This window comes from Rutidosis leptorrhynchoides, chromosome 10, assembly GCF_046630445.1.
Source record: "Rutidosis leptorrhynchoides isolate AG116_Rl617_1_P2 chromosome 10, CSIRO_AGI_Rlap_v1, whole genome shotgun sequence".
In the NCBI taxonomy this organism is placed as follows: Eukaryota; Viridiplantae; Streptophyta; class Magnoliopsida; order Asterales; family Asteraceae; genus Rutidosis; species Rutidosis leptorrhynchoides.
Genome location: NC_092342.1, coordinates 247,664,834 through 247,677,607, shown reverse-complemented (window position 1 = coordinate 247,677,607; position 12,774 = coordinate 247,664,834). Strand labels below are relative to the sequence as shown.

The following is a 12,774-nucleotide window of genomic DNA, read 5'->3' as shown; positions in this document are numbered from 1 at the left end:
AGGAGTGTAGTGTCGAGGTGTTAAGACACCACTCCATAAAAATAATGAGTGATGCATCGAGGTGTTAAGATGCCACTCAGGGTGATGTGCCGAGGTGTTAAGGTGCCACCCTAGGGGTTAGTGGTGCGAGGTGTTAAGTGCCCTAACGGATGTTATGAACACCGATGGCGTTTTCGCGAGCGCCGTTCCCTTGTACTATTGGTTAACCATGGTTATTTGTGTTGTAAGCGTATTATATTATTCGAGTTATATTCATATGCGGTTGTTATGCTAGCTTGTGGTATTGGAGATTTATAGCTTGTTATTGTGACGATAAGCTAAATGTGTATGCTAGCGTGTTTGCGGTTTGGTGTGTAAGTGTATGCAAGTAGGTATAATTATATATGTATTCGTATAATTATTGCATTCACTAAGCTTTGCTTACCCTCTCGTTGTTTACTATTTTTATAGGTTCGGTTTTGAACAAGGGTAAGGGCATCGTTTTGGACTAGAGATCCCGCTTGATGCTAGGGGACGCTTTTGGCTTTAGTAGCTCTTGGAGTTTGACCGATAGTTGGGTAGTTTAATCCCAAACGCCATGCTCATTGTGTAGTTTGGAACTTAAACTTTTTGGTGGTCGAAACTCGTAAATTGTATTAAACTCGTAAAACGACCGATGTGGGCCCCGCTTGTAAAACATTGATTTTATATTTGAAATAGGTTAGTTTTACATATTTGGAGGTATGGTAAAAAGCGTTTCGTCTAAAAGTGTCGGGAACTAGTCAATCTTTTTCGCATTTTGAGACTTTCCGGACAGACCCGAATGGCGCGCCGCGCCAGTTCACTGTGCAGCAATTTTTTTTTATTTTGTATTTTCACGTGGTTTGTTCGCGGGTTGGTTTGGGTTGTTACACCCTTATTGACGCGAATCCTAAAGATAGATCTATTGGGCCTGACAAACCCCATCCAAAGTACCGGATGCTTTAGTACTTCGAAATTTATATCATATCCGAAGGGTGTCCCGGAATGATGGGGATATTCTTATATATGCATCTTGTTAATGTCGGTTACCAGGTGTTCACCATATGAATGATTTTTATCTCTATGTATGGGATGTGTATTGAAATATGAAATCTTGTGGTCTATTATTATGATTTGATATATATAGGTTAAACCTATAACTCACCAACATTTTTGTTGACGTTTTAAGCATGTTTATTCTCAGGTGATTATTAAGAGCTTCCGCTGTCGCATACTTAAATAAGGACGAGATTTGGAGTCCATGCTTGTATGATATTGTGTAAAAACTGCATTCAAGAAACTTATTTTGTTGTAACATATTTGTATTGTAAATCATTATGTAATGGTCGTGTGTAAACAGGATATTTTAGATTATCATTATTTGATAATCTACGTAAAGCTTTTTAAACCTTTATTGATGAAATAAAGGTTATGGTTTGTTTTAAAATGAATGCAGTCTTTGAAAAACGTCTCATATAGAGGTCAAAACCTCGCAACGAAATCAATTAATATGGAACGTTTTTAATCAATAAGAACGGGACATTTCAATACCGACCTCAAAAGTTTCCAACATATATTTAATCAGAAGCAACTGAATATGAGACAACGCAGGTGGATTGAACTGTTAAATGATTATGATTTTGAGATTCGATACCACCCGGGGAAGGCGAATGTGGTAGCTGGCGCTTTAAGTAGAAAGGACAGAGAACCTATACGGGTAAAAGCTATGAATAAATTATTCGTACTAACCTTACTACTCAAATAAAGGAGGCGCAACAGGGAGTTGTAAAAGAAGGAAAGTTAAAGAATGAGATACCCAAGGGATCAGAGAAACATCTTAATATTCTGGAAGACGGAACCCGATATAGGGCTGATAGAATTCGGTTACCAAGTTTTGGAGATGTGAGAGAAATGGTACTTAAAGAAGCACATAAAACCAGATATTCAATACATCCCGGAGCGGGGAAGATGTATAAAGATCTCAAGAAACACTTTTGGTGGTCGGGTATGAAAGCCGATATTGCTAAATATGTAGGAGAATATTTGACGTCTTCTAAGGTCAAAGATGAACATCAGAAACCATCAGGTCTACTACAACAACCTGAAATCCCGGAATGGAAATGGGAAAACATTACCATGGATTTCATTACTAAATTGCCAAGGACTGCAAGTGGTTATGATACTATTTAGGTAATAGTTGATCGTCTCACCAAGTCAGCACACTTCCTGCCAATGAGAGAAGATGACAAAATGGAGAAGTTGGCGCGATTGTATTTGAAGGAGGTTGTCTCCAGACATGGAATACCCGTCTCTATTATCTCTGATAGGGATGGTAGATTTGTTTCAAGGTTCTGGCAGACGTTTCAACAAGCATTGGGGACTCGTCTAGACATGAGTACTGCTTATCATCCACAAACTGATGGGCAGAGCGAAAGGACGATATAAACGCTTGAAGACATGCTACGAGCATGTGTTATTGATTTCGAAAACAGTTGGGATCGACACCTACCGTTAGCAGAATTTTCCTACAACAACAGTTATCATTCTAGTATTGAGATGGTGCCGTTTGAGGCACTTTATGGTAGAAAGTGCAGGTCTTCGATTTGTTGGAATGAAGTGGGGGATAGACAGATTACGGGTCCGGAGATAATACAAGAAACTACCGAGAAAATCATCCAAATTCAACAACGATTGAAAACCGCCCAGAGTCGACAAAAGAGCTACGCGGATAGTAAAAGAAAAGATATAGAGTTTGAAATTGGAGAAATGGTCATGCTTAAGGTTTCACCTTGGAAAGGCGTTGTTCGATTTGGTAAACGGGGGAAACTAAATCCAATGTACATTGGACCATTCAAGATTATAGATCGTGTCGGACCAGTAGCTTACCAACTGGAGCTACCTCAACAACTCGCGGCTGTACATAACACTTTCCACGTCTCGAATTTGAAGAAATGTTTTGCTAAAGAAGATCTCACTATTCCGTTGAACGAAATCCAAATCAATGAAAAACTTCAATTCATTGAAGAACCCGTCGAAATAATGGATCGTGAGGTTAAGATTAAGCAAAACAAGATATCAATTGTTAAGGTTCGATGGAATGCTCGTAGAGGACCCGAGTTCACCTGGGAGCGTGAAGATCAGATGAAGAAGAAATACCCGCATCTATTTCTAGAAGATTCGTCAACACCTTCAACAGCTTAAAATTTCGGGACGAAATTTATTTAACGGGTAGGTACTGTAGTGACCCGAACTTTTCCATGTTTATATATATTAATTGAGATTGATATTTACATGACTAAATGTTTCCAATGTGTTAAGCAATCAAACTTGTTAAGACTTGATTAAATGAAATAAGTTTCATATAGACAATTGATCACCCAAGTTGACCAGCGATTCACGAACGTTACAAAATTGTGAAAACTACATGTTGTGGTATATATAGACATATATATATATGGTTGACATGAGATTATGATGAGTAAGTATCTCACTAAGTATATTAACAATGTGTGATATACATAAGAAATGAGATTAATAAGTTAAGAAACTCGAAATGATATATATAACGATTATCGTTATGATAACGTCTACTAAATACATATGTATCATATTAAGATATTGATACACTATACTTAACATGATAAAATGATATTTAAATATATCATTAAGTGTGTTAACAATGAACTACATATGTAAAAACAAGACTACTAACTCAAGAATTACGAAACGAGACTTATATGTAACGATTATCATTGTAACGATATTTTAATGTATATATCATATTAAGAGATATTCATACATCATAATATCATGATAACATAATAATTTAACATCTCATTTGATATAATAAACATTGGGTTAACAACATTAATTGAGATCGTTAACTTAAAGGTTTCAAAACAACACTTACATGTAACGACTAACGAAGACTTAACGACTCCATTAGAATGTATATACATGTTGTGTTTTGATATGTATTCTTAAACTTTTGAAAGACTTCAAGACACATATCAAAGTACTTCTACTTAACAAAAATGCTTACAATTACATCCTCGTTTAGTTTCATCAACAATTCTACTCGTATGCACCCGTATTTGTACTCGTACAATACATAGCTTTTAGATGTATGTACTATTGGTATATACACTCCAATGATCATCTCTTAGCAGCTCATGTGAGTCACCTAATACATGTGGGAACCATCATTTGGCAACTAGCATGAAATATCTCATAAAATTACAAAAATATTAGTAATCATTCATGACTTATTTACATGAAAACAAAATTACATATCATTTATATCTAATCCATATACCAACGACTAAAAACACCTACAAACACTTTAATTCTTCAATTTTCTTCATCTAATTGATCTCTCTCAAGTTCCATCTTCAAGTTCTAAGTGTTCTTCATAAATTCCATAAGTATAGTTTCATAAAAATCAAGAATACTTCCAAGTTTGCAAGTCTACTTCCAAGCTTTCTAATCCATTCCAAGTAATCATCTAAGATAAAGGAACCTTTGTTATTTATAGTAGGTTATCTTTCTAATTCAAGGTAATATTCATATTCAAAATTTGATTCAATTTCTACAACTATAACAATCTTATTTCGAGTGAAAATCTTACTTGAACTGTTTTCGTGTCATGATTCTGCTTCAAGAACTTTCAAGCCATCCAAGGATTCTTTGAAGTTAGATCCATTTTTCTCATTTCTAGTAGTTTTATCCAGAAAACTTGAGGTAGTAATGATGTTCATAACATCATTCGATTCATACATATAAAGCTATCTTATTCGAAGGTTTAAACTTGTAATCACTAGAACATAGTTTAGTTAATTCTAAACTTGTTTGCAAACAAAAGTTAATCCTTCTAACTTGACTTTTAAAATAAACTAAACACATGTTATATATCTATATGATATGCTAACTTAATGATTTAAAACCTGGAAACACGATGAACACCATAAAATCGGATATACGCCGTCGTAGTGAAACCGAGGGCTGTTTTGGTTTGGATAATTAAAAACTATGATAAACTTTGATTTAAAAGTTATTCTTCTGGGAAAATGATTTTTCATATGAACATGAAATTATATCCAAAAATCTTGGTTAAACTCAAAGTGAAAGTATGTTTTTCAAAATGGTCATCAAGATGTCGTTCTTTCGACGGAAATGACTACCTCTTTAGTAATTGACATGTAACTTAAATTTCTGACTATAAACCTATACTTTTTCTGTTTGGATTCTTAAATTAGAGTTCAATATGAAACCATATCAAGTTGATTCACTCAAAACGGATTTAAAATGAAGAAGTTATGGGTAAAACAAGATTGGATATTTTTGATCTTTTTAGCTACGGGAAATGTTTAACAAATCTATATAAATCATATCCTAGCTAACTTATATTGTATTATACATGTATTCTAATATATTATGTAATATTGGGATACCATAGACACGTATGCAAATGTTTTGACATATCACATCGACCCATGTATATATATTATTTGGAACAACCATAGACACTCTATATGCAGTAATGTTGGAGTTAGCTATACAGGGTTAAGGTTGATTCCAAAAATATATATACTTTGAGTTGTGATCTAGCCTGAGACGTGTATACACTGGGTCGTGGATTGATTCAAGATAATATATATCGATTTATTTCTGTACATCTAACTGTGGACAACTAGTTGTAGGTTACTAACGAGGACAGCTGACTTAATACACTCAAATCTTTAAAACATAATAAAAATGGTTGTAATTATATTTTGATCATACTTTGATATATATGTACATATTTGTATAGGTTCGTGAATCGATCCGTGGCCAAGTCCTATTTCCGAGAAAGGAAATATCTGTGAAAGTGAGTTATAGTCTCACTTTTAAAATCTAATATTTTTGGGATGAGAATACATGCAGGTTTTATAAATGATTTACAAAATAGACACAAGTACGTGAAACTACATTCTATGGTTGAATTATCGAAATCGAATATGCCCCTTTTTATTAAGTCTGGTAATTTAAGAATTAGGGAACAGACACCCTAATTGACGCGGATCCTAAAGATAGATCTATTGGGCCTAACAAACCTCATCCAAAGTACCGGATGCTTTAGTACTTCAAAATTTATATCATATCCGAAGGGTATCCCGGAATGATGGGGATATTCTTATATATGCATCTTGTTAATGTCGGTTACCAGGTGTTCACCATATGAATGATTTTTATCTCTATGTATGGGATGTGTATTGAAATATGAAATTTTGTGGTCTATTGTTACGATTTGATATATATAGGTTAAACCTATAACTCACCAACATTTTTGTTGACGTTTAAAGCATGTTTATTCTCAGGTGAATACTAAGAGCTTCCACTGTTGCATACTAAAATAAGGACAAGATTTGGAGTCCATGTTTGTATGATATTGTGTAAAAACTGCATTCAAGAAACATATGTCGATGTAATATATTCCTATTGTAAACCATTATGTAATGGTCGTGTGTAAACAGTATATTTTAGATTATCATTATTTGATAATCTACGTAATGTTTTTAAAACCTTTATTGATAAAATAAAGGTTATGGTTGTTTTAAAAATGAATGCATTCTTTGAAAAACGTCTCATATAGAGGTCAAAACCTCGCAACGAAATCAATTAATATGGAACATTTATAATCAATATGAACGGGACATTTCAGTAGTCATTTCAGTCGAAAGAACGACGTCTAGATGACCATTTTGGAAAACATACTTCCACTTTGAGTTTAACCATGATTTTTGGATATAGTTTCATGTTCATAAGAAAAATCATTTTTCCAGAAGAACAACTTTTAAATCAAAGTTTATCATAGTTTTTAATTAACTAACCCAAAACAGCCCGCGGTGTTACTACGACGGCGTATATCCGGTTTTACGGTGTTTTTCGTGTTTTTCGGTTTTAAATCATTAAGTTAGCATATCATATAGATATAGAACATGTGTTTAGTTGATTTTAAAAGTCAAGTTAGAAGGATTAACTTTTGTTTGCGAACAAGTTTAGAATTAACTAAACTATGTTCTAGTGATTTCAAGTTTAAACCTTCGAATAAGGTAGTTTTATATATATGAATCGAATGATGTTATGAACATCATTACTACCTCAGGTTTTGTGGATAAACCTACTGGAAATGAGAAAAAATATATCTAGCTTCAAAGGATCCTTGGATGGCTTGAAAGTTCTTGAAGTAGATTCATGACACGAAAACAAATTCAAGTAAGATTTCCACTCGAAATAAGATTGTTATAGTTATATAAATTGAAACAAAGTTTGAATATGAGTATTACCTTGTATTAGAAAGATATCTTACTGTAAATAAGAAAGGTTTCTTGAGGTTGGATGATCACTTTACAAGATTGGAAGTAAGCTAGCAAACTTGGAAGTATTCTTGATTTTATGAAACTAGAACTTATAGAATTTATGAAGAACGCTTAGAACTTGAAGATGGAACTTGAGAGAGATCAATTAGATGAAGAAAATTGAAGAATGAAAGTGTTTGTAGGTGTTTTTGGTCGTTGGTATATGGATTAGATATAAAGCATATGTAATTTTGTTTTCATGTAAATAAGTCATGAATGATTACTAATATTTTTGTAATTTTATGAGATATTTCATGCTAGTTGCCAAATGATGGTTCCCACATGTGTTAGGTGACTCACATGGGCTGCTAAGAGCTGATCATTGGAGTGTATATACCAATAGTACATACATTTAGAAGCTGTGTATTGTACGAGTATGAATACGGGTGCATACGAGTAGAATTGTTGATGAAACTGAACGAGGATGTAATTGTAAGCATTTTTGTTAAGTAGAAGTATTTTGATAAGTGTTTTGAAGTCTTTCAAAAGTGTATGAATACATATTAAAACACTACATGTTTATACATTTTAACTGAGTCGTTAAGTCATCGTTAGTCGTTACATGTAAATGTTGTTTTGAAACCTTTAGGTTAACGATCTTGTTAAATGTTGTTAACCCATTGTTTATTATATCTAAAGAGATGTTAAATTATTACATTATCATGATATTATGATATATTAATATATCTTAGTATGATATATATACAGTTAAATGTTGTTACAACGATAATCGTTACATATATGTCTCGTTTCGAAATTCTTAAGTTAGTAGTCTTGTTTTACATATGTAGTTCATTATTAATATACATAATGACATGTTTACTTATCATTTATCATGATTAAACATAGTGTAACAATATCTTAATATGATTCATATGTAATTAGTAAGACGTTGTTATAACGATAATCGTTATATATATCGTTTCGAGTTTCTTAATTCAATAAACACAATTTTATGTATATAACTCATTGTTAAAATACCTAATGAGATACTTACTTATCATAATATCATGCTAATTGTATATATAATCATATATATGTCATCATATAGTTTTTACAAGTTTTAACGTTCGTGAATCACCGGTCAACTTGGGTGGTCAATTGTGTATATGAAACCTATTTCAATTAATCAAGTCTTAACAAGTTTGATTGCTTAACATGTTGAAAACACTTAATCATGTAAATATCAATTTTATTTAATATATATAAATATAAATATGAAAAAGTTCGAGTCACTACAAGTATAATAATATGAGTTTTTTTAAATCAACAGTTTTTTATTTTTTTTTGTCTCACTGTTACTCCGTATATCTCACCAGTCACCCTCAACTTCCATCCACACAAAAGACCATATCAATTTCTCCTCAGAATTAATCAAGAAGATATATATATTCATGTTTTTCAACCAAAATATTCCCCTAATCCTATTCCTGTAACCAAAACATCCCAAAACAATGTCAACCACCATCAACTGCCATTATCTTTCAGTAACCTGCACATCAACACCCATCAATCAAGACTCTTCCAATTCTTTTCAACAACCAATTCTACCCACCAAAATCATCTTACCCAACAAAAAGCCCCAAAAATGGTCCACCGGCGTTGCTCCCGGAGACTACGGTGGACCACCCACTACCACCAAGCTCAGAAAGTACTGGGGTGGTGAAAAAGAAGACCCAATTACATCTGATGAATTAATTTGGAATAGAGACTTTATGCCCCATATGAAACGATTAATTGGAGACACTTCTGTTAACGATTCTTCTAATTCCGATCCTCGTTTATCTACTGTTAAGGTTTCAATTTATTCACTTAATTGTTTGCTAAATTTGCTATTTTGTTATTTGTATGTAATTATGTATCTGTTTTTGCATTGTGAAATAGGAAGAACCATCTGGATTTTTAAGCTTTAATAGAGTTATGAGTCTTGACAGGCATGAATCTTTTTCATATTTTATATCTTTATTAATTAATTTTAGTGAAAGTTTGAATCTTTTTATGTTATTCATTTAATAAATTGGTAATCTTGATTTATATATGTAGTATGGAAGTTGATTTGAGCAAAGAGCTAATAAAGACTTCAGTTCCAATTATAGAAAAGCAAGTTGATGCTGCTCAAGTAAGTTACTCTGCACATTAATAAATGACTAAATGTATCCATTAATCTTTTTTTTGTGTATATATATATTTTCGATTGTAATGTTTTTCTTTTGATGATTTGTTTATGATGAAATAATGGTAGGCTACAAACATGCCATCAGTAAAATGGAGACCTGCACCTACACGGCGTGAACAAGACAAATGGGCTAGAGCAACTAAAGCCGCAACCGGAGGGAGTGTATGCATTCCATCTTAAATGATTTAACAACTTTGGTCATATATATAGTAATAGGTGGTAAAATGGCTTGGTCAGGTGGGTTAGGTAATTGGTTAAAATAGTTTCAAGTCAAAACATGTTAATATTCACGGTGACACTCAAGGGGTTGACTTTTTTTTTGAACAGCGATTGGGATCACCCGAGGGGGACTAAACCACCCGTTGCGATCATCTCCCGTTTCGACTATGCCGATGCAGCGATAATAACCCCGCCCCCATCGCTGCCCGGGAGGAAACCTTGAAACCGATCCAAGGGCACGGCCAAGTAAAACCCCCCCTCCCCTTTACCCCCCAAGCGATATGGGAAAGGTGACATGGGTGGATACTTCATGGCAGGGATGAAATTGTGTTTTTAATCTGTAGCCAGCGGGGGTCGAAGTCCTGACCTCCCCTAAAGGAGGCAGGCCACCAACCGCTGATATTTAGTATGTTTAAAAAACGCTCTCTCAAAAATATTCATTTATTACAATAGAGTACTTCCAGAAGTTTATAAATCCTTGAGAAGCATTCAATCATTTTACGTGTTTCCTTTTCAGCTAAATAACTAGTTTTATCCACTGGAGTAGCCTTTTTCACATAAATGGGTTGAAATTGTCACCTTTAGTATACTGATACGGTGTAGTATTAATATACATATGTGCTGAAGTTTGAAATTGTAATCTTCGTGTATGTAGGACGTAATGTTCAGAGAGTTAAGACGTTCTAAGGAAGACCCTAAAGTACTGGCAGCTAAGTCAAGAGAACAATATCTAAAGGTTATAACATTTGAAATTAGTGCAAGGTCTTTAACAGTATCCCATGTCCTATAACCCTTATGTTTTTTTTCCCTCCAATTGAATTGAATTTACAGTTAAAAAAGAAGTTACAGACTCTGACAGTGGCAATAGGCGGTATTGGGCTAGTCTCAGCTTATATTTCTTACACTCCAGAAATTGCAGCAAGGTAACTTCACTTTACTTAGTTTTGTCTCTTATTTCAATATTAGTGTCATTAATGTATGATAGAGTTTGGAAAATGCGCTTGCAGATTATAACAAATTCAAATCAAAACGGGTCACCTTTTGGTATGAGAAAATATGGGCTGGGTTGGGTGACCCACAAGAATGTCATTCTAATTTGAGATTATGCCTGATGTTGATTATATTTGTATGTGTCCAGTTATGGTGTTGGATTAGTTGGTTCTCTGGTATATATGCGTATGCTAGGGAACAGCATGGATGGAATGGCAGGTGGGGCCCGAGGTGCTATCAAGTAAGTTCTTTTCCCTCCTTTTGTCTCGTACATCAAGTTGCTAGATGTGGAATAATAGGTAGGTCTAATGCCGGTTGGGTAATGGGTCAAAATGGGTTGCTGTAGCCCCCGCAAACGCTTTTTCAAATACTTTTATCTAATTTCATTGCATAATTAATGTCATTAATTCGTTTGCAAGAACTATGTTGTTAGAATCTTAGTTTAACTTTCATCATAAAATATTTAGGAGGTTATATGCATTTGAAGACATTTCGACACACACTATTATTGGTGTATATATTTACTTATTTTACAAGATGATTTACTTTCAGGGGAGCAATTGGGCAGCCGCGATTGTTAGTTCCTGTTGCCTTGGTCATGATCTTTAACCGATGGAACGGGTAAGCCTTATTATCTTTAAATAAAAATTGTTTTCATTTGAAAGTCAATTTAATTTTTAATGGGATATTAATTTATAAAAGGACTATCTCCAATGGGATAGTAATTTAATTTACATATTGCAAGTTATGGTACATGAGAGTTTCCATATCTAATCCATTTTTCTGGTTAGTTTATAGTTAGCTAATGTGCTCAATATGGTTAGAAACTATTACTATTTTAGTAATCATCTTAACATCTTAACTATTTTCAAGATACTATTTAGGAGGCTTATGCTTTAGGTTGCACATTGAATGACTTTAGACACGTTTCCTTTGTAGTCAAGTGTTTTAGCTTAACTCACCTTGCCACTTAAAGATAAATATGACCCAAATGAACCCATTATAAGTAAATGGATATAAATTGCCACCCACAATTCTTGTGCATTGGAAATTGATACGATTCTCACTTAATATAATTTTTACATCCCTTTTGCAGAATTGTAGTTCCTGAATATGGATTGATGCACCTAGAGCTAATACCGATGTTAGTTGGATTTTTCACATACAAAATTGCCACTTTCACTCAAGCAATCGAAGATGCAATTACTGTTGTGAGTAACGATGCTCAAATTGAGTGAATTGAAACCGAACGTGTTTTTGTTCTGTAATATTTGGTCAGGGCTAACAAGGAAGTAAGGAACTGTAAATCTTTATTGTGACACATGGTCGCTCAGTCCCTGGTTCTCGCTTACGCAGGCTAAACCAACATATGGTTGAAGTAAGCGAATTCAACAATGTATAGGGCACAGTTTGAATACCAAAATATATGTGGTTTAAAAGTTTGGTTCATTAACTATAGGTACAAGTGTTTATGCAAACATTACAAACGAACAATGTGAGAATAATGTTTCATCCTGCAAGTCTTGTAAAGGTTGGGGATCACTTACTATAATGTCCCAATTAGCATATAATAGTAATATTTTCTTGTATGGATTTAGTAATAACTTTTATGAAGACAGACTTCACAAAGTTATAACTTGTCATGAGTTAAATATGTTGTTTTTTATAACCCAATGGTGTGTTCGGCATGTGTCCCTTTTAAGCTTAGGGTTTGTGCTTCAAATTTTAAAAGCTCAACCTCTTCAAGTAAGGATTTGGGTTTAATGAACCAGATTATATTGGTTTCTTAAGAAAACAACCCCTAAACATGGGTGGGGTATCTCGTGCTAAACATCAATATTTTTTGGCTTAGTGTCAAATTTTATTGATTTAGTTAATATTTTAGTTGTACAACCCATTAATTATGGAGCAATGACAGTGCTATGTTCATTATTTTTACAAAAAAGATATAAATAATACTAGTTTAAGACCCGCCAATTCGCGGAAATTTTT

The 12,774-nt window shown here is 33.6% G+C and overlaps 1 protein-coding gene across 1 annotated transcript; it reads left to right on the top strand.

Moving 5' to 3' along the window:
• Window positions 1-8,798: 8,798 nt before the first annotated feature.
• Window positions 8,799-12,328, top strand: LOC139871794 (protein CONSERVED ONLY IN THE GREEN LINEAGE 160, chloroplastic). Its single transcript, XM_071859524.1, has 9 exons — window positions 8,799-9,193; window positions 9,282-9,331; window positions 9,441-9,516; window positions 9,640-9,735; window positions 10,448-10,528; window positions 10,624-10,715; window positions 10,931-11,023; window positions 11,335-11,403; window positions 11,879-12,328. Exons 1-9 carry the CDS (start codon window positions 8,852-8,854, stop codon window positions 12,018-12,020), a joined length of 1,041 nt encoding a protein of 346 aa, XP_071715625.1. The 5' UTR covers window positions 8,799-8,851; the 3' UTR covers window positions 12,021-12,328.
• Window positions 12,329-12,774: the final 446 nt, after the last annotated feature.

What these genes read in the sequence shown, in the direction of transcription:
- LOC139871794 (XM_071859524.1), top strand. Translation starts at nt 8,852, where the DNA reads ATGTCAACCACCATCAACTGCCATTATCTTTCAGTAACCTGCACATCA. An exon ending in CTCGTTTATCTACTGTTAAG is followed by an intron (nt 9,194 to 9,281) that starts GTTTCAATTTAT and finishes ATTGTGAAATAG; the next exon opens with GAAGAACCATCTGGATTTTT. An exon ending in AAGCCGCAACCGGAGGGAGT is followed by an intron (nt 9,736 to 10,447) that starts GTATGCATTCCA and finishes TCGTGTATGTAG; the next exon opens with GACGTAATGTTCAGAGAGTT.